The sequence below is a fragment of the Halichoerus grypus genome, chromosome 12, assembly GCF_964656455.1.
Source record: "Halichoerus grypus chromosome 12, mHalGry1.hap1.1, whole genome shotgun sequence".
Lineage (NCBI taxonomy): Eukaryota > Metazoa > Chordata > Mammalia > Carnivora > Phocidae > Halichoerus > Halichoerus grypus.
The window spans coordinates 92,222,520-92,241,763 of NC_135723.1; the positions used below are offsets into that span (position 1 = coordinate 92,222,520).

The 19,244-nt window shown below is 50.5% G+C and overlaps 1 protein-coding gene across 6 annotated transcripts in view; it reads right to left on the bottom strand.

The window, feature by feature from the left end:
• Positions 1 to 19,244, bottom strand: part of HIPK2 (homeodomain interacting protein kinase 2) — a 183,659-nt gene that overhangs the window by 16,191 nt on the left and 148,224 nt on the right. For all 6 annotated transcript variants that reach the window (XR_013442895.1, XM_078059634.1, XM_078059631.1 and 3 more), the window contains exons 12-14: positions 17,613 to 17,894; positions 7,323 to 7,567; positions 1,349 to 1,503 (exon numbers count right to left, since the gene is read on the bottom strand). Coding sequence is in view for 5 of the 6 variants with exons in the window: in XM_078059634.1 (XP_077915760.1) it covers positions 1,349 to 1,503; positions 7,323 to 7,567; positions 17,613 to 17,894 (682 nt within the window). In the remaining variant the exon portion in view is untranslated. The remainder of the gene's footprint in view (positions 1 to 1,348; positions 1,504 to 7,322; positions 7,568 to 17,612; positions 17,895 to 19,244) is intronic.

The following is a 19,244-nucleotide window of genomic DNA, read 5'->3' on the forward strand; positions in this document are numbered from 1 at the left end:
TGCAGTGGGGGCCAGACACGTGGGAGGAGAGAAAGGGGAGGGGGAGGAGGGAGAAGCGGGAGGGAGGAGGGAGAGGAGGAGGAGAGAGAAGTGAGGAGGGGGAGGGCAGTGAGGAGGGGAGGAAGGAAGGAGGGGGAAGAAGTGGGAGGGAGGAGGGAGAGGGAGGAAGAAGTGGGAGGGAGGAGGGAGGGGGAGGAGGGAGAAGGAGGGAGGGAAGAGGGAAAGAGAGAGAAGTGAGAAGGGGGTAAGAGAGGAAGGGGAGGAAGGTGAGGTGGGGGGTATGGAGGGGGAGAGGACCGGGGAGTGGGGAGGAGGGGGAGGAGAGGAGGGGAGGAGGCCAGAAGCCGCAGGAGTGAGGGAAGATGCCTCCCTCGTAGGCTGGGAAAGCAACATTAGCCTGGACTGAGAAAGGAACGCTTTCCCAAGTCCCCCGAGTCCCCGGAGTCCCTGGCTGGATGACACGCAGCTCAAGCCAGCTTGAAAAGGTAACAGGAGAAGGAGCTCTCCTAAGGGCCTACCGCAGCTGTGAAGTGTCAAAGGAGCCCCTCTTTGAGTGATAACTGCTTTCTCCCTCACTGTAAAATCTTGTTCTCTGAAATCCTAGGCTCTTGGAAACTTTGCTGTTTGAAATTATATTGGTACAAATGAAAGAGCCCTCTCTTCCAGAGAACCGGAGTCCTGACGACACAGAGACGCGGCCTCAGTTTACCAAGCGCACTGCTTCGGACGAGGGGTTTCGGAACACAAGCTCCCCATTTATTTCACTTCCATGGCTTCTGAGGAAACAGGCCCCCACGTCCGCTCTGCAATTCAGACCTGACATAGACCCTGGACACACAGGCCGCTGTACCAAGGAGACTCTGCTTCACGTGTAATCCCATCTCAACACCACCCGGCTGCTCCAAGGCCTCTCTTGCCCTTGGTTTGGGGTTCCCCGTGTGTGGCCTGGCCTCCCACATGGCAATGAACCAGTCAGCCCAACAGCCTGCAGGTCCTCCCCGGGCACCCTGGTCTGACAGGGCCAGGACACAGTGTTTTAGCCTCTGCTAGGCTGAAAGAGCAAGATGTGGGCCACCCTATTTTTAAGCTTTGGCACTGTGCCACCGAGTGCCCTGTGCCACGAGACAACTTATCTTACTTGCGGCTGGCTCTCTGTGACCCCGTGAGACCAACTTCCCCCAGGGTAACCCAAGGCAGCGAGAAGACCCGTCCGGCCACTAGGGTGCTGCGGCCCTGTGAGCGGGGTGAGGGCCGGCCGCGGCCGCCTGCTCGGAAGCTGAGGCCCCCAGCGGACTGCGGGGATCTGGGTGATGTGCAGGCCGGGGAGGCAGGGTCGGCTGGCACTCACCTGGCTAAGATTGAGAGGCTGCTGCTGGAAATGCGGTCCTGGCCGCTGCTGCCGGTATGCGTTGGCTCCGGAAGAGCTCCCTGAAGAGTGACCGCTGCTGGAGGTCACGTTGCTGGAGGACTTGGACTTGTAGGACGAGTGCTGACTGGTGTTGACTGTGTGGGGAAGAGCCATGGGTCATAGACTGGTCACAGGCCCTCCACTGCCCGGAAGACCCTGCCCCTCTAGGAAAACAAGGGTGGTCTTCCAGGAAGGAGGAGCATGTTCCCGAGACCAGCCCATCAACATCAGCCTCATCTCCCCGAGACCCAGCTGAGAGTCTGCCCAGACTCTGGACTGGCTCCCTGGGGCTTTGGCCCGTCCCACCGGTTGGGAGCAAGTCCCAGCTCGCTGGACTTTAGAATTTCTGTCTGGGGACACTGAAAAGCACAAGGAGGTAACAGAGGAAAGGAGGAGAGGTCTCTGTAACTCTTCGTGCCCCGTCCAGGGCTGTCTGCCGAGATCCAGAGACGCAGTGACAGATGAGCAGGGTACAGATAACAGAGCCTCAGGAAAAGGACCACACACGTCCTGAGGAAAAAACAACATATGGTCGCTAGGATAAAATGGGCAAGGCTGGGGTAGAGGACGCTAAGTATGAACGAGGCACACATCACAATGAGCAGGCCCTTGACGTAACTGGGTTGGATCAATTCTATTACAAATCCCAAGGGGATGAAATCAAAGTCAAAGAGGAGACGGCTGGGGCCGGCAAGAGAGAACACTGATTAATTGCTGAGGGAGAGAAACACGAAGAGTGAAGGTCTGGGAAACCGGACACTAGGGGTGCACACTGAAGTCCACGGGGAGCCTCCCTGCCCCACAGGTAGCAGCCCCCCTCCAGGAAAGGGAGAGCGGTCTCACTGGGGAGGGAGCCAGTGGGTCCTCACAGAGACCCCCAATCTGACCGTGCATTGGCACATGGGGGTCCTCCCATCCCACCCACTGAATTAGAACCCCATGGCGGGGGTGCCTGGAAATCTGTATTAGCAACAAGCACCCCAGGAGAGAGCCTGCCAGGCCCTGGCATACGGAGCTGTGCAAAAGCCAAAGCGAGTCAGACTCTCAGAGGCCCTCCGAAACCAGGAGGGTGGAGGGGTTTGGGGGACCCACTGCCGGGTAAGGGATGGTAGAAGTGCAAATGTGGGCTATCGGCAGAGCTTTGGGGTCTCCCCTTCACTCGGCCACAGTGTTACTGGGATGGAGCCGGAATCCTTGCTGCTCTGTAGCAGGTCCCAAACTGTGCTTGCTGTCTGGGCCCCAGCTGGTGATACTGTCTCTCTGCTATTTCAATTCTCTGGGCATTCTGTGGTAATTATATTCAAGGGAGAAAGAAAGCTTGAGCTCAAGGTATCCACAGCCTGAGTCTGCAAGAGGTTAGGAGTTCTAGATGAAATGGTGTGACAGAGCCCAGTATGTGCTTGCTATCATCACTGCGGGGACAGGGAATGGGGACTGGGTCAGAGCAGGGGGCCCCCAAATAAGAGAGGGGGTCCTGCAGGGGACCAAGAGATGAAGAGAATCATTTCCTCCTGCTGACATGAATAAAGTGCCAAGGGTGGCAGAAGGCAAGTGCTGAAGGTCAAGCTCCTGACGTGTGGCTTGGAGCCACGAGGGACCTTCTCTGGTCAAGCCCTGCCGGGCTGCTCTCGAAGATCCGCCACCCTGGGAACAGCCCTTGGCTCCCAAGGTAGCCCCCAGTGGTCCTGTCTGCACTAGGTGAGTGGGAGGGTGCTCCAAAGTATGGGTGGGATGCGGAGCCAGACTCCTGCGAGGTCCAGCCTCATGGCCTCGGTTGAGTTAGTTAACCTCTCTGTGCTTCCACTTTCGTATCTGGGAAACTGGGAGAATAATGGTAACCACATAGAGGGTCGTCCTGAGGTTTATATGAGTTAACGTATATGGAACGCTCAGTATCCGTCACGTGTTATGCTCTTAAAAGCATCAGCTGTGTTAGCTATTGGTAATGTCTTGGTTATTGAGCCCTGTCCCCTGGCTAAAGCTGATGCTCAAGGAACAGGTGTCCACTCCAAGCTGGGACAACCAAGTCCTGTCTCATGGAAATGGGAAACTGGGCTCCTGGGAGTCGCTGGGTCAGGGTGAAGCAGTGCTCCAGGAAGCAGGCATCGGGCCACCAGTGGCCCAGGTCCTGGGAATTCTGGCTCCTGCCCAGCCTAGGACATGGTTGTTGAACTTTTCCCTCAGCCTTCTTAATTCCTTCCAATAAATTATGTGTCTTAAGGCAGTATAGAGTTCTTTCTGTTGCCTTCCAAAAGAACCTCAACTAACCCAGGAGACCTGAGAAGGTGACGTGAGAAATCCCCAAAGCTCCTTCCCGAGCTGAGAACCACAGGAGGGGTGAATTCTGCGAGAAAACGGACTGTGGCCTGCTCAGCATTCACCCTGACTTGAGCCCAGGGGACACCTGGGAGCTCCAGCTGGGGTGGGGGTGGGGGTGGGGGTGGCGCTGGCGCTGCAACCCGGTCACACCCTGGCCTCTCTGGGCCAAGTGCGCACCGGGACGCTGAGGAAGGCTGCTTTCCTGATGTTTCTGAGCCTAGGATGATTTTGTAGCGAATGGTATATATTGGTGTTGACGAACACCACAGGCTGGGGACGCGCAGGCACCAGAATGAAGTTCCTTCCCGCCTCTTACGTGTCACCAGAAAGACTGTGCAGCATGTCCTCACAGGGGAAAATACAGCTCTCTTCACGGCGGAAAATTATACCACGGGGTTCCCCCAGAGACAGCAGCACTTGGCTGCTTTAGAACCAGCAGCCTTACCGCAGAGAATGACTTTCCCCTCCTTTTTCCTTTTCGGTCAGAAATGTCCCTCAGAGACTCTCAGCGTTCAGATATCACGCAGTTCTTGCGGAAAGGCCGTGGGGTAAGCGCTCAGAACGGCCCCCTGCCCACGCGCAATGGGCCGACGGTGGAGGTGGTTCATGTGACCCGAAGGGCGGGAAATGCGGGCTTCACAAAGCTGTCCTCTCTTGCCTTTGTGGTTTCCAGACACAACACTGCTGTTAGGCTGACAAAGCCGGCCCTCAGTCTCTTTGCCTGCCTTCCCTAGGGGCCGGACTAGGTGGTCTTGAAGTTTCAGTAACTGTCCACACAACTTGTTGCCTTCCATGGAATGGCACCAGCAACAGAGCCCGACAGAACTCCAAGCGGGAAGATTTCTAACCTGCGGAAATCTGGCCACTCTCTCACGCTGATTTAAACGGCCAAGAAAAATTTAGCACCAGCCACCCTTAAAAAAGTTAATTCCTAGATGACCTCAAGAAGATCTAGCTTGAGCCAATTCTTATAAACCATTATCCATATTTTAAAGGGATCATTACTGTTACAGAGTTCCCCCGAGGTGTCTCGGAACAGGGGCGTTCTTGATGTAACAAAACTCATGGTCTTGTGCCGTAGGTCTCAATCCCTGATCTAAAAATCCTTGGAGGCACACATTTTTGAAATTCAGAATTTCAGGTTTTAGAAAGGTTCAATATATTAGGTTACACCCAGCAGAACCTTGAGCACCACCTTGTAATCAAAGCCAGGAAGGTTTCTGCTCCAAAACCCAAGGATATTTTACTAAGCGGCACAAATGACTATGATAAAGAGACTGTGAACGGCCCCTTGATAATTCAGGTCAGGCTTCACTACCACCACCGAGTTTGCTGTAAACTTAAAATTTGATTTCGGAGGTTTTTTTTTTAAACTTAAAAAAAAATTATTTGAGAGAGCGCACACATGCGCACCAGCAAGTAGGTGGAGGGGCAGAGGGAGAAGCAGACTCCCCGCTGAGCTGGGAGCCCCACAGGATCATGACCTGAGCCCAAGGCAGATGCTTAGCTGACTGAACCACCCAGGTGCCCCGGTTTTTGGAGTTTTTAAGACTGCAGATGAGGAAGGACTATCTCCTCTTCCTGCTCAATAAAAGGGCCGGGCTTCCTTAAGGATTTCGACAACATAGTCTTGAGAACTTTACTGTTAATTAAGCAGGAGAGCCCTTCACACCAAGCCCTGTGCATCGCAGGCTGCAATCTTTTTTTTTAAGATTTTATTTTTTTAAGTCATCTCTACGCCCAACATGGGGCTCGAACTCACAACCCCGAGATCAAGAGTTGCACACTTTTCTGACTGAGCCAGCTGCAATTTAAGCCAGCACGTGGAGGGCTTCCTGAAGACTTGAGGGTACGTGGCAATAAAGATTTAAAGGGTGAATTTCCAGATCCTGATTTTGCAAATGTTATCTCTTCCTGAATGGATTCACCAGCACTAGCATCTATTGGTTTTCCTTTCCCACCTTCTCTCTCACATCCACGTGTCTCCCATTGCTTCTCACTCTCTGGGAAGTTAACATGGTGCACCACCTCAAGGTGTGAAAAAGATGACCAGCTCCCGAGGGACGGACAGTCCCTTGCTAGCAAAGCCAGGCCATCTTGGGTAAGAACAACTCAAGGCTGTCCAGTCCTATCGTATTCAGGCTACAGGTGCTTTGGAAAGTCCCTACTCTATCCGTCCATTCACGAAACAAAATTCAGAGGTGAGGTGGCTGTTACAGGGAAGCCAGTTCTGACAGACGTGAATCAGCTTGGCTGCCTGGCTGATGACAAGGAGCGGCTGCTCATGAGGGGACAAGGCAGTGTCCCCACGTATTGGATGCATTGACTCTGTAGCTCTGAGGTTTTGACACACATATTCAAAGTACTTCAACAGCGACACGACATATAACATGACAAAAATGGTATCCTTTGCCAATATTTAAACTTAAAAATGTGCAATGGATATAGTGTTAAACAATTACTTAAGGGATATATGAGCAGAAAAGTATGAGGGCCCCCGCTCTAAGGAGTCCTGTCTCCTGGGTGAACAGCTTTGTTTGCCTCACCGGTTCTAGAGAGTATCCCTTCCTGCCAAGGTTTCTACTGAAACCCTTGCCTGGTAAGAGAAAGAAGGTTCTGGAAAGAGATGTCCTTGTGTCCCACACTATGTGGGCTCGCCTATGGCACTGGGCTAGAAAAGTCCCTAAAGACCCCATCCTGAATTCGGCTCTTCACCCTCAGGTCACTCTGAACGGCCCATGCCTAGTGGGTCTTACATGGGGCGACCACCCCAAGAAGGTTCCAAGGTCTCCTGCAGCAGGTGACACAGACGGGGGTCCTTCCTGATGAATAGCTCCCTGAATCTAAACAAAATCTTCTTTGGCAGTTTGTACGTCTTTCCTCCTAAATAGTGCTATCGTGAAGGTGCTGTCTGCCTTGGATGGGCTGGTGACGGTTTGTGGCAGAAAAGCAGATGGCTTCTGGTTTACTCCCTAAATTCTTCCACTGGTGAGCATGAACAAGGGAGTCACTGAAGAGGTACTACCAAATCTGGGGGGAGCCACTAAGTGTATTTGGAAGGTTACGCTCTCAGCCTTTATTCTAGAGTCTAGTTTTCAGGCCTTCACAGGATGGAAGGACTCCTTTTACTCTAGCAGCGTGTGAGGAGACAAGCACACTCGCTATGACCTCTCCTCCCAACAGCGAGCTCTGAGGGGACGCCGAGGTAAGCCTACATCACCCTCACCTGCCAAGACTCGGAGAAGGTTCTTTCCACACAGGAAGCTGTTCTACTCGGTCAGGATCTCCCTAAGCCAGGTGTCATCCCAGACCAGCAAATAGGGAGCTGGGTGGCTTTTATTTCCTATTTTTATCAACCTCGTCAGTGGGAGAGCCGCTGTCCAGTCAGCGAGGTATTCATTACAGAAATAAAAAAGTTAAAACACTGCTTATACAACGTGATGTTAAGCGGAATCCTACCCTGGCTACTTGAGCGAAATCCTTGGGTAAGGAGCTACAATAACCCGGGGCTCATTAGCTCTCACACAACACAACAAGAAAACCAGCGTGCAGAGAGGCAGATGGGTGTTCCTGGCCTGCCCCGGCCCCCAATTACCTGGCACCAGACTATCACATTCCACCAACACTTCGCTGGCCTGGGTTTTCAGGGGTGGCACGATGATCGTTCGGGGGTTCCCAGTGCAGTGGTTCTCCAGGCTCCCCTTAGTGTCAAAGGTGTTGGTGTGGTGCCCAGCACGGTGCTGCACGGAGTAGGGGCTGGTGTTGCTGGACGAGTCGGAGTAGGGAGAGTCGTGGACCGTGACACAGCTGATGACGTTTTTTCTCTGCTTGGAGACAGTGCTGAAAACGGAAAGGGAGAAATCAGAATCGTGAGGCGGCTGTGAAGTGAGACAGCAAGCAGCATTCCAGAACTGGCTGTGTGAGAAGCCCCCTCTCGGCGCTCTGAGACAGGGGAGGGGAGACTAGGCACACAAGCATCACCCGTCCAACCAGCAGCGGGGGGACATGTGAAGACAGGAGAAAGGGGCTGGAGCTGGGCCCACAGGTGCCTCTGGAACCAGGGGAGAAGCTTCCAGGTGGCCCTGGGCTCTCCCCCTGCAGCAGAGCTCAGCATACCTGCAGGGGAGGCACCTGTAGCCCACAGCTGTGTGGCAGTACCCTTTGAGTCACCAGGAGGGGACATCTCAGTAAGCAGAGAAAGCCCAGCTAGACCCCGCAGCCTGAGGCCCTGGTCTGGGAGGGGCGCACCATCAGCTTAGGCTCAGGGCCTGGGAGATCGGCGAACTCAAGCAGGAGGGAGCGAAACATCCAAGAGGAAGCAGGATGCAGAGAGAGGGGTGGATGAAGAGCGAGGGCCTGAGAGGCTGACCACACACAACACGGTTCAGACACGCTGGGAGAGAGAGATCGGGAGCTGGACGGGACACCCTCAGCCACGTCTGTGCTGTGGGGTATTATGTGTGATGACGGCGCAGGCCACCCAGACATCTGAGAGTCCCCTTCGCATGGGGAGCCCTGGCCCCCCTGCAGCTTCCCCCCAGCCAGGGCCAAGGACCAGGGAGGGGACGGCATTGTGTCTAGGGGAGGTCAGAAGGGCCCCCATGGGGATGATGCCTACAAGAGAGTTGCTCAGAATCTGTTTTCCTCCTGTATCTGAGACTTCGTTCTACGCTCATTGGGAGGAACCAGCTCTGGATGGCTTGTGGCCAGCGCATTTTCTTTCCTGAGATATTTATGTTGGTGCGGCTCCTCTGGGAACCAATTCTGTCTGCCTCCAGGACAGGCTGGTGGGATGATGGATATGGAATTTGTTGCTTATTGTGAAGGTTTTAAAAATGGATTTGCATCTATTTTTGTATATTGATCATCTATTTTTAAGAAATATCGACTGCCTACGTAAGATGGTCAGTTTCCAACTAATTTGCTAAAAGAAGCAGCTGCTATTTATGGAGCGCCTAATGGAACCCCAACCCCCCTCCCCCAGGTGTCTCGCTGAAGGTCACGCGGCCAGTCACAGGCCAGACTCTTTCCAAGATAGATCTCTGCCACCCTAAGGGCAGCAGAGAAGTGGGCAAGCTCGAGAGCCCTGGAAAGCCGGTTAAGTGGAAAGACCTACAAAAGGCTGGAGGGGCTGGGAGGCGAGCCCGCAGAAGGTCTGAACCCCCCTGCTCCCCAAAGCCTGGCACTACTGACATCTGGGCTGAATAATTCTTCCAGCGGCTGCACCTTTTGTCCTTCTTGCTGTAGGGTAGAAGGGTCCCTCCCTAACCGTGTCTGTGGCTCAGAATATGGGCCCTGTAGCTAGAGGCCCACCTTCAGCACCTGCTGGTTGTGTGGCCTTGGGCAACTAGATACTCAACCTCTGAGTGACTGTCTCCTTATCGGTCAAACGTGGATAACGACGGTACCTCCATACATAGGCTGACTTTGAGAAGCGAGAACACACACGGAAGTGCTTTGAATAGTGTACGACGTGTAGTGAGCGTATAAAAGTTAGCTGCTATTATCACCGTTACTGGTTGTGTTACCTCCTTTAACATGTGAAAACAGGTTTGCCAAAATAGATCCAGGCAAAGTGGATTCTATCAAGGTACGGATTTGATGGAGAAGTTTCTAGTCTATGAATAAACCAGAAAATTGATATGAAAGAAATGAAAACTCATTAAATATCTTGGAGATCTGTGGTAGGTGCTACGGGGAATTCCTGTTCAAAGAGATATAATACATGCCTCTGCCCTCGAGGTGATTAAAATTTCAGTGGGGGACTGTATAAAAACATGACAAGTTAAACAGTAAAAGCTTTAAAATAATCGGTTAAAGAGAATAATGGATGTCACAAAGCCTTCTATGATGAACTGTCAAATAAGTTGTACCGATGACAATTGTTAGGGACTCAAAGGAAGGTGAGGAATGGATTGACTGCATATATTTACAGCTCTTCACATTCACTTTGATAAAATAGATACCTTTTAATTAATAAAGACCTATGCTTCCCACTTATAACAGTTGAAATACAAAAAACCCATATGCTTTTTCCTCAAAAAGCTACACATAGAATTACCCTAGGACCCAGCAATGCCCCTCCTAGGTACTCGTGCAAAGGAATGGAGTGGGGACTCAGATACTCGTACGCCAGTGTTCACAGCAGCATTATGCACAAGAGCCCAAAGGTGGACTTAACCTAGGGCTCCCCTCTCCCCCCATGCATACACCATCACAAAATGGTCCCCAGGACCAGGGGAAGAGGCCCCCGAGGCTGTGACTCCGTACAGCGCCCAGTTCCGGAGGGGTTGCGGGGAAATGCGCTGCCCTGTCCTTCACTCTCAGCTTCTGCCACAGCCAGGTCTGTGTAACTAACCCACATACACAGCGGCGCAGTCTGCGGGTGGTTGACCCCACATGAAGAACAGAGGTTGGCTTCCAAATGTGTCTAGGTGTTCTAGTCCCGGCTCCACTGTCCATTCACTGGTGTGACCCTGGACAGTGGCCTGGATATTAGTGTGACCCTGGACGTCCCTCCACTTCCAGCCTGCTTTGAAATCTATTAGGGAAAGTGGCATGAAAGGATCCTACTGGGAGGGTCCCATAAAGATTTATTATTAAAGACACTCAAAATAGGATTTGGTTTACTCCTAATTTAGAGAGGAAATAAATGTCTACAGTAAGTGTACCTTTCATGTAGACCCAGACCTGGCCAATTCCTGCCGACCACATCTTCCTCAGGTTCTGGGTTGTTTTGGAAATTGTGGAGAAGCTTCAGCTCAGTATGAATAAGAATCTAAACATACAATGGGCCACTTTGTGAATAAGTGAGCTTCTGGTCACCAAAGGACGGCTTGCTAGTAAGAGTCTTGCAACAGTTGACAGCTTAGTTTGGATGACCTGTGAGAAGTTAGGGCTATCTCCTGATGAAAACCCAACAGGCAGTGAGCCTTTCCTCCAGAGGCTCAGGATCCTGCATGTCAGTGTCTTGATATCTATCAAGGAGTGTAGGATAAAACCTCTATGAACAGTTCATGGGTCCCATCCTTTGTTTTCAGAGCTTATCATGCCTAATGAGCAAAGAGGTAACAACACAGTCCAGGGCTAATTTACCTATCTTTTTGGATTTGCCTATGACAGGTGGAAGAGGCGAATTAATTTGATAGCTCTGTTTTTAATCTCTTCTACTGTTAAAAATCTCTGTGCTCTGCCCGAATACACTATGCAGATTCAAGAACAAATGGGAAGCTGTTAAATGAGTCACTTTAAAATGAGCACACATTTGACATTATTGCTACAGATTCCTCTGGCTCATATGTATTGACTCTACTGGGATTCATTCCACTACAGTGTCTAATTATTATTGATAGTTTATCAATCTCATTATGAATTGGGTAATGGAACTGAGAGAGAGAGGAGTAGAATGAGAAATATTTCCTTAAGTGTCCTCGGCAGAACACCGCTTCTGAGTAAAGAACAAAGCTTCCAGAGTTCACAAATTGCTTTGTGTTGTCATGGCGATAGCTGATTTTCATCATTTTAAAACGATGGAAAGAAATAAAGAGCTTGGAAGTACAGAAATCAGCCCCGATGGAGGAAACCCTGCTGGAGGAGTGGACACGAGCCTGTGACTCCTGCCCCGTAGGGCCCTACCTGGAATGTGTTTCTGATTTCTATTTGCCAATCTCAGTCAACCCCATCCTTCAAGACCAGGGTCAAAACTCATCTCCACCAATCAACTTTGTATGTGACTTCCTTCACTGCTCTGATTCCATAGCCAATGCTGTATGTGAGAAACACCATTCTTTTCTTACTACAACATTGATTAATAACCATAGGCAACATTTACTGGATGCACAACTATTGGTCAAAGTGTTTCGCAGACACGGTCCCCCTGATCCTCACTGCAAGACTGGGCAGTAAAGAATATTACACTACTGACAGTAAGAACATTTAACAGGAGATCCACCACCCTCTTAACAAAAGTAAGTATACGGTACAGTGTTGCTGACTACAGGTGTAGGTGTTGCTTAACTCAAACCGCTGGTGAGGGAAATCCCACTGCTTGATTCTACGAACTCGACTATTTTAGAAATCTCGTGTTGAGAGGTTTTTTGCATATTGCAGAATTTCCCTCTTTTTAAGGCTGACTAGCATTCCACTGTGTGTGGAACTCTACTGTGTGCTATGCTTTCTTTACTCACTCGTCTGTCCACTCATCTGATGGACACATCTTGGCTGTTGCGAATAATGCCGCGATGAACACGGGAGTACAGTTATCTCTTCGGTCCTGGTTTCACTCGTTTGGATAAATACTTAGAAGTGAGACTGCTGGATCAATGGTAGCTCTATTTTTAATTTTTCTGAGGAACCTCCATACTGTTTCTCATAGTAGCTGCACCAGTTTGCATTCCATTCCCGCCAACGGTGCGCAAGGGCTCTAATCTCCCCATATTCTCGTCCACACCTTATCTTTTGTTCTTTTGATAACAGCTGTGCTGACAGGTATAAGGTGACACTGTGGTTTTGATTTATGTTTCCCTGATCATGAGTGATGCTGAGGATTTTTTCATATAGCTGTTGGCCACTTATGAATCTTCTGTTAAGAAATAGCTATTCAATCCTTCGCCTGCTTTGTAGTCAGGTTATGTTTCTTTGCTGTTGAGTTATCCTGAGCTTGCACTCACTGAATCACTGTGCCGTATCGTTTCCGTTAACCTCCCCCTTCCTACCCACAAGCAGTGAAAACGTTAACAAACTGTAACTCCTCCTTCTGGTTCCGGTGCCAGGGGTCTTCTCTAAGAACGGGGCACGGGGCTGTGCACAGGGACAGCTGTCTCAGCTGATGGACGTGACATCTGCTGTCCCCCCCAACCTTCACGGGGGATGCGTATGGCTCGCCGTCCTGCTCCCATCCCCCTCCACCCAATTAGAAATACGCGGCTGAGTGCCCTGAACCTTGTGAGGAGAGGGGCCAGAAGCCGATGCCTCCAGGCCAATGTGCTCCTTCCGATGTGGTATACAGCTCTCAATTTAAAGTCATGAGTGAGAAAAAAAAAAATCTACATTTTAAATTTGGTGCATACATTCTATTTAAGTTCTATTATCCACCCAGTGTGGTATCTGCCTGTATGTCTCTCTCTCTCTCACACATGTACATATCGCCAGGAGGACTGTCGTACGTGACGATCTTCCAGAGAAATCCAGAGCAAGGCATGGAAGGAGCCCACCCCCCCGCCCCGCCGCAGAAGCGCGTGTTCTTTCTTCTTCCAGCTCCGTCCGCAATCCAGCGGCTGAGCACGCTCTGCCCTGTGGTACCGGGCCCTTTCCCGCCCCCTCCTCCCTCTGCCCCGCGGAGCTGCGCTGTGTCAGCGAGGGCTCTGGAATGTGCTGCAGTGCCAGGACAGGCTGCTGGGCCTAGGCGGCTGCAGTGTCTCTTCTTCAAAACACAGCCCCTTCACCACACTACTCAACCCGCAGGCGTGTTCTGAAGGAACAAAGGAGGATGTGAAGAGGATGCGGTGAAGTCAGCTTGACCAACCATCCTTCCGTCTCCCGAGAGGAGTCAGGTGCTTGAACTCTCCTTCAGCCCTGGGGTATCCTGCAACTTAACACCGCAGAACAACGAAGCCCCTTCAGATGATACCGTGTGCCGGGCTCCCGCTTCTTCGCTCAGGCTTACAAACCAGGAGCGGAGGGAAGGAGTGACAGGGTTGCAGGTGGCCGGCCATGGACACGGGGTCCGCCTGGAGTCGACTTTGCCTGTGTAATCCTAGAGGAGCATGTTGCCCTCTGGGAAGCAGATGTCCACTATTCCAGGCCCAAGTCTTTTGAGCAGCAGTTTATCAGTGTCCTGACTATGCCTTTTAAAGAGAGTAATTGCTCGAGATTTTCAATGTAGTATAAAGAAGAACATTAAGGGTCAGATATTTTTTACAAAACCATTTTAAGAGTGATCCCTGTTTAAAATACCGAGTGATGGGGCACCTGAATGGCTCAGTCGTTAGGCGTCTGCCTTCAGCTCAGGTCATGATCTCAGGGTCCTGGGATCGAGCCCCACATCGGGCTCCCTGCTCTGTGGGAAGCCTGCTTCTCCCTCTCCCACTCCCCCTGCTTGTGTTCCCGCTCTTGCTGTGTCTCTCTCTGTCAAATAAATAAATAAAATCTTAAAAAAAAAATACCGAGTGATATGAATGAATCAACTTTCTTCAAGTTTACATTCTGGCAACCCTGGCGGCGGTACTCAGGAGCGGCTACTCACACGTGCCAAGTGAGGCCAAAAGTAGCTGTGCCCCATGTTCCAGAAATATCCAGGTAATTAAATGAACGAATAAATGAGTGAATAAGAACACTGGACAAAACAGTTTCTACCTGGTCAGTTGACAAGAGCCGCTTTGGTGACGCACTTTAAAAATTACCCCCATGCCCAGAGGTTGTGTGGTACGGCCTCTGTGAAGGACAGTTTCAGTGCAAGGCCAGGTTGGCAAAGGGTCTGAATAATAAGACATGGACCAATAAACTTGGTCCGAGGAGATTTCAAGGGAGAGAAGATGGCTTATTCAGCACAGTCAGGTGCTCCTCTAATCAAAATCATTTTATAAATATTTAAAATAGCACTCGTTCTACGACCTCATCCTGGGGGACCCAGAAAAATACCAGTTTGGTTTTTCTATCTTTAGACCAATTCTCCAGCCATGCCCACAGGGCCCCCTATTCCAACAGCAACTCACTGAGGAAAAGCAGGTGGCGGGGTTTTGTTGACCTCCTCACTTTAAAGCATCTTCTCGAAGAATGAGAAGAGCTGACTTCTACCCTCTTGCTGACTAATGCGTGGCACCAGGTCGGGGCTCGGTAAACAGACTGGACGTGACCGTGTGAGAGCATGGTGGTGGCCGGAGGAGGGGGAAGGACAGAGTTTATCTTTGTCAAATTCATGACTGAAGAGAAATCAGTTATTTTTGCTAATAATCAAGACTGCCGTGTTTTCAACGGCAGGGGACCCGATTCCCGATTCTGTTACTTAGAATCTTCATCAATCGGGGCTGAGTCACCTACCTTCCCTGGGTCTTAGCTTCCTCACCTATCAAATGGGAGAACTACTTGCCTTGTACCCCCCATCAAATGATGCACAGGACAGTGCAAATGAGAACACTCAGTGAAGGTTCGTCAGGACTCCCCTCCCCTTTAATCTGCTCTCCCCAGCCTGCCCCCTCATGCTCTGGGGTCCTCCTCACAAAGTAGGAGCTGCTGACCATCCTTCTGCTCCGGCAACGAACAGTGCCAAATATTGGGGGTCAGGTATCTCCTGAAGCGGACCACCCTCACTGAAGGGGAGACCCTCCAATCCCCCTTCCATTCTGAAATCCCTGTGGTCCTTGCCTCGCACTTGCCCTTGAATCAGCTGCCCCTCTGTGCTCTGGATCCTGCCAGCCTACCTCTGAGGCTCCAGCTCTCCCACCCACCTCGCTGGAATTCGCAATTTCACCCTCTCTCCTATTTATCTACACCCTTTGGACCTCTGACCTCTATTTCCTCAAGCTATTTTCCCTTTGAACATCCACAGTACTCTGCTGGTTTTTATGGGGCTGGTATTCCATTTTGTGTTATGATTTGTACATGTCGCATCTCGCTTATTACCCTGCAAACCTCCTGAGGACAGAGACTGTCTACCTTATTTATGTAACACCTGCAGTGCCTAGCATGGTATCTCACGCTGGCGGGGCCAATAAATATTTACTGTGTTACACTTTATGATAATTCTGATTTTTAAGAACGAGTAATCATATTTCCTCCCCGTTCTTCTCTCACTCCAAAAGGTAGTCACAATAACATGAATACATTATACAGTGGTTTATAAATAAAACAGCTATGGGTTTCTGTGTGATCCTACTCAGACTCAAATACGCTTTCCTATCTTCTTGGGTCTTGAAACATTTTTTTAAGGCCAACAGTCATTTGATCTCTCCAGAAAACATGATTATCTCTTTCTGTGAGTTTCCTGTCACAACCGGACAGCTGGAAGCCTTCACGATAACTCTCTGGCCTCAATCTGCAGCTTCCTGCGTTTGGTGTAATGTCTCAGGCGGGTCGCTGCATTTTCCAGTTTATGAAGCTCCGGTCCTCAGCAGCCCACCGTCACTTACTGGTGCTTGTCCCTCACAGGAGTGCCTGCCCATCGGCTCGTTCCCTGCCCTCCCCTACGTCTCAGCTGATTTACAATGAGGTCCTTACATGCTGCCAAGAATTTCAGTTCGGTGTCTTTCCGGGGCTTTGGGGACCACTGGGGAAGCAGTCTGCGCTCTGGTCTGGCGCAGTGCTCGGCCCTGGCAGCCGTCTGATTGGTGGAGAGATCGCTTTCTCATCCTCCCTTTTCCTCAGACATGCTGTTCAGTTCTCTCCTGAGCACATACGTTGAGGCTCTGTGTCAATTCAAACCTCGTACTTCAAAAACGATAATCCAATCTACTTGATTGTCAGATTTTTAAATTGCTTTTTCTTTTTCCCAGTTGTAGCAAAGGGCTGTGTGGGGCTGCTCAGCCCGTTTTATGGCCCATGCTACAAACATGGGGACAGGCTGCCCTGGGCTGGGAGAAGCCTTTCTCTTTGTGATGGGACCACCTGAGCCCATGATATTCCTGGGCTGGGGGGCATGAGATGCTGGGGAGGACGGAGTATTAACTCAACATGGGGTTGTTACCAAAAAAGGGACTGACACCAGTCTCAGAAGGGCTCTACTACATTCTTTTCTGAGACACAGTGAAGACCAGGCTGAGACACTAAACAGGGAAAGAGGACACTGGAATGAGACATATACTAGCTCTCTCATGAAAAACAAAGCAAAATACTGAGTTCATTCTAAAGATGGGAAGGGGACAGCCTGCGGGGATAGCTATCGCGAGAGTGTTTTAATTAGCCTATCTGTACATTTGCTAATGATTTCAGGTGTGAGAATTTATTATTTCATCAAGAAAATTTGTGATTACTAATTAGTGACATTGTATCCAATCAGGAATTAATAATTGGGGCCTGTGAACGTTAAGCTTCGCCTCAGGTCCCGGTACACGTGCTGGCTGCCAGAGATGGGCTCAGCAGTGGCCGGCCGCCCCCTTCCCTGACTCTTGGTCCCAATGGCAGCTGGGGTTGTGAGGCTTTGGGATCTACAAGGCCCCGGGGCCCCTGGGGCTGCAAAAGGCCAGGGGACTGACTGTTCCAGAGGGGCCTGGTCCAGGGGCTCAGCAGGTAGCCCAAGTACAAACCGCACTCTGTTGAAGTCTGGCTGGAAAATGTAGGAAAAGAGGCTTTGGCGCCAGGGTTAATAGTCTTGCAAATGTAATAAATATTCCTTTCCCCTTCCCAGGAAGCACACACAGAGTAAAATGAGTTCTTACTACTTTGTAATAAACAGTAATGCTCTCTGGGTGAAGAGCCAACTGGCAGTTTGAAAGATTGGGTTAATCAGACACAGAAATTTCTGATTAATTGGACAATTATTTTGAATTCTGAGAGAGCCAAGGCGATGCTAGAAAAATATCCTGACCAACTGGGAATAAATTCAACCACCCCAGGCAGAGATTTTTAAGCTTACAGGAGTTGAAATACACTGGCACTGTGTACAATCGCTCTCAAGTCCCCCGAATGTAGAGGGCCTATAACTATTTTTCACTACCAAAGTGATTCACAATTCTTTTGGCATTGAACAAATATGGAAAATCTGTTGGACATTCCCTTGAAATCACTTTAGGACTCTAGGCCACGGCGAAACACAAATGGAGGGGCCAGGCGACAGAGGTCATCACGTCCGATGATGGAAAGGGGCCCAGATCCACGGAGCACTGTCTGTGTGAGCAGACAGCGCACCCCGGTCCTGCTCCTGCCTGGAAGTCTCCAGGTGGCCCGGCCTCACCTGGTGGGGGCATGCTTCTGTTCCTCCTCCTCGTCCGTGTCGCTGCTGATGGTGATGACGCTGACCGTGGGGCTGGGGGTGTCGGGAATGACGATCGTCTGCCGCTGCCGCTCCCTGGTGGTGCTGGAGGCCCCGTCGCCCCACCCACACGTGACGGAGGAGCTGCAGGCCGGGCTGTTGTGCACCAGGGCGCAGCGGGGAGGCGTGTTCTCCTTGACGCGCTTGGACCGCTGAGGGGAGCTGATGGCCTGGGAGGAGGACACCTCACAGGTGGAGATGTTTCTGCAACGACAAAGCCACACACGCTCAGGGAGGCCCCGCAGCTCCTGCCAAGGAGCGCAACTGTCCAGGGACACCAGCTTTGCCAAGTTAGAAGTTCAGGGCACTCAGATGTTTTCTGTAACGGCAAAAGTGGCTGCCTCTTGAGCTCATTCTTTCAGTGACTTGCTACACATGTGGCGGCATGGACCTGACCTTCTCTGGGCTCTGGTCTGGGGCCATGTGCCTGTTCCCAGCAGGAGAAAGGGGTTTGAGGAGAGGGAGAGGGCTTGTGCTCAAGGACTGGGCTGCTCTGTGGGGGCAGATGCAGTGCCCAGGGTCTCAAGGTTGTCTGCCCCACTGCAGCAGCCCCCCACTGTCTTCAGGGTCAAGGTCTGACTTCCTAAGCTCTGTCCTGTCATTCTCCAAATGTACATGGGTCTTGTCTTCAAGGGAGTTGAAAGAAATGTTATTTGCCACATAAAGCTTTGGTTTCCTTGCTAATGGCTGTTTTGCAACTTATGAAACTAAAACACTCATGTCTTTGATACCTGAGCCTCAGAGGAAGTTTACCAGTCTGTTTGAACTGGAATGAGAAAACGTGGGCAAAACGCAAGAGGAAATTAAGGTGTACTTAAATAGGGACCTTTTAATCTTGATTTTGATCGACTCAAAATTCCTTATCAAATTAGCAAATGTATGAGGGGCCTGGGTGGCTCAGTCGGTTAAGTGTCTGCCTTCGGCTCAGGTCATGATCCCAGAGTCCTGGGATCGAGCCCTGCATCAGGCATTCTGCTCAGCAGGGAGTCTGCTCCTCCTTCTCCCTCTGCCTGCTGCTCCCCTTGCTTGTCCTCTCTCTCTCCCTGTCAAATAAATAAAATCTTAAAAAAAAAAATTAGCAAACGTAGTTTCTGCTAACTTACGGGAAATACATACCTTACGTTTTCCCATCCCTCTCCCCACCTTTGCTGACCTTGGTTGTATCCATACAGCGAGAGCCCAATGAAATTTCTAAGAATCTTATATGTCCTTGGAGATTCTAGTACTTCCTAGCTAAAAGGAAGGCAGGAAGATGAAAATAATTTTGTAGATTTATTTAATTTTCTATATAGCTGGTGTCAGATGTGTTGCTTGTTCCTTTCTGGGGGCTGGCAATAAGTTTTACTGATAAGATTGTTCCACTGTTTGCACTTAGCATAAACCCATACATTTGTTATTGTTACTATGTTGCAATTTTGAGATTATGTTTTCACTACTTCAGCAGTTAAATTATCTCCACTTGGCATTGTTAAAAGAAAAGGGTGCCTGGCTGCACCACCCAACAAGGGAGAGCCTTCTGTTTTGCTTAAGGCACTGGTCTTAAAAATAGGCAAA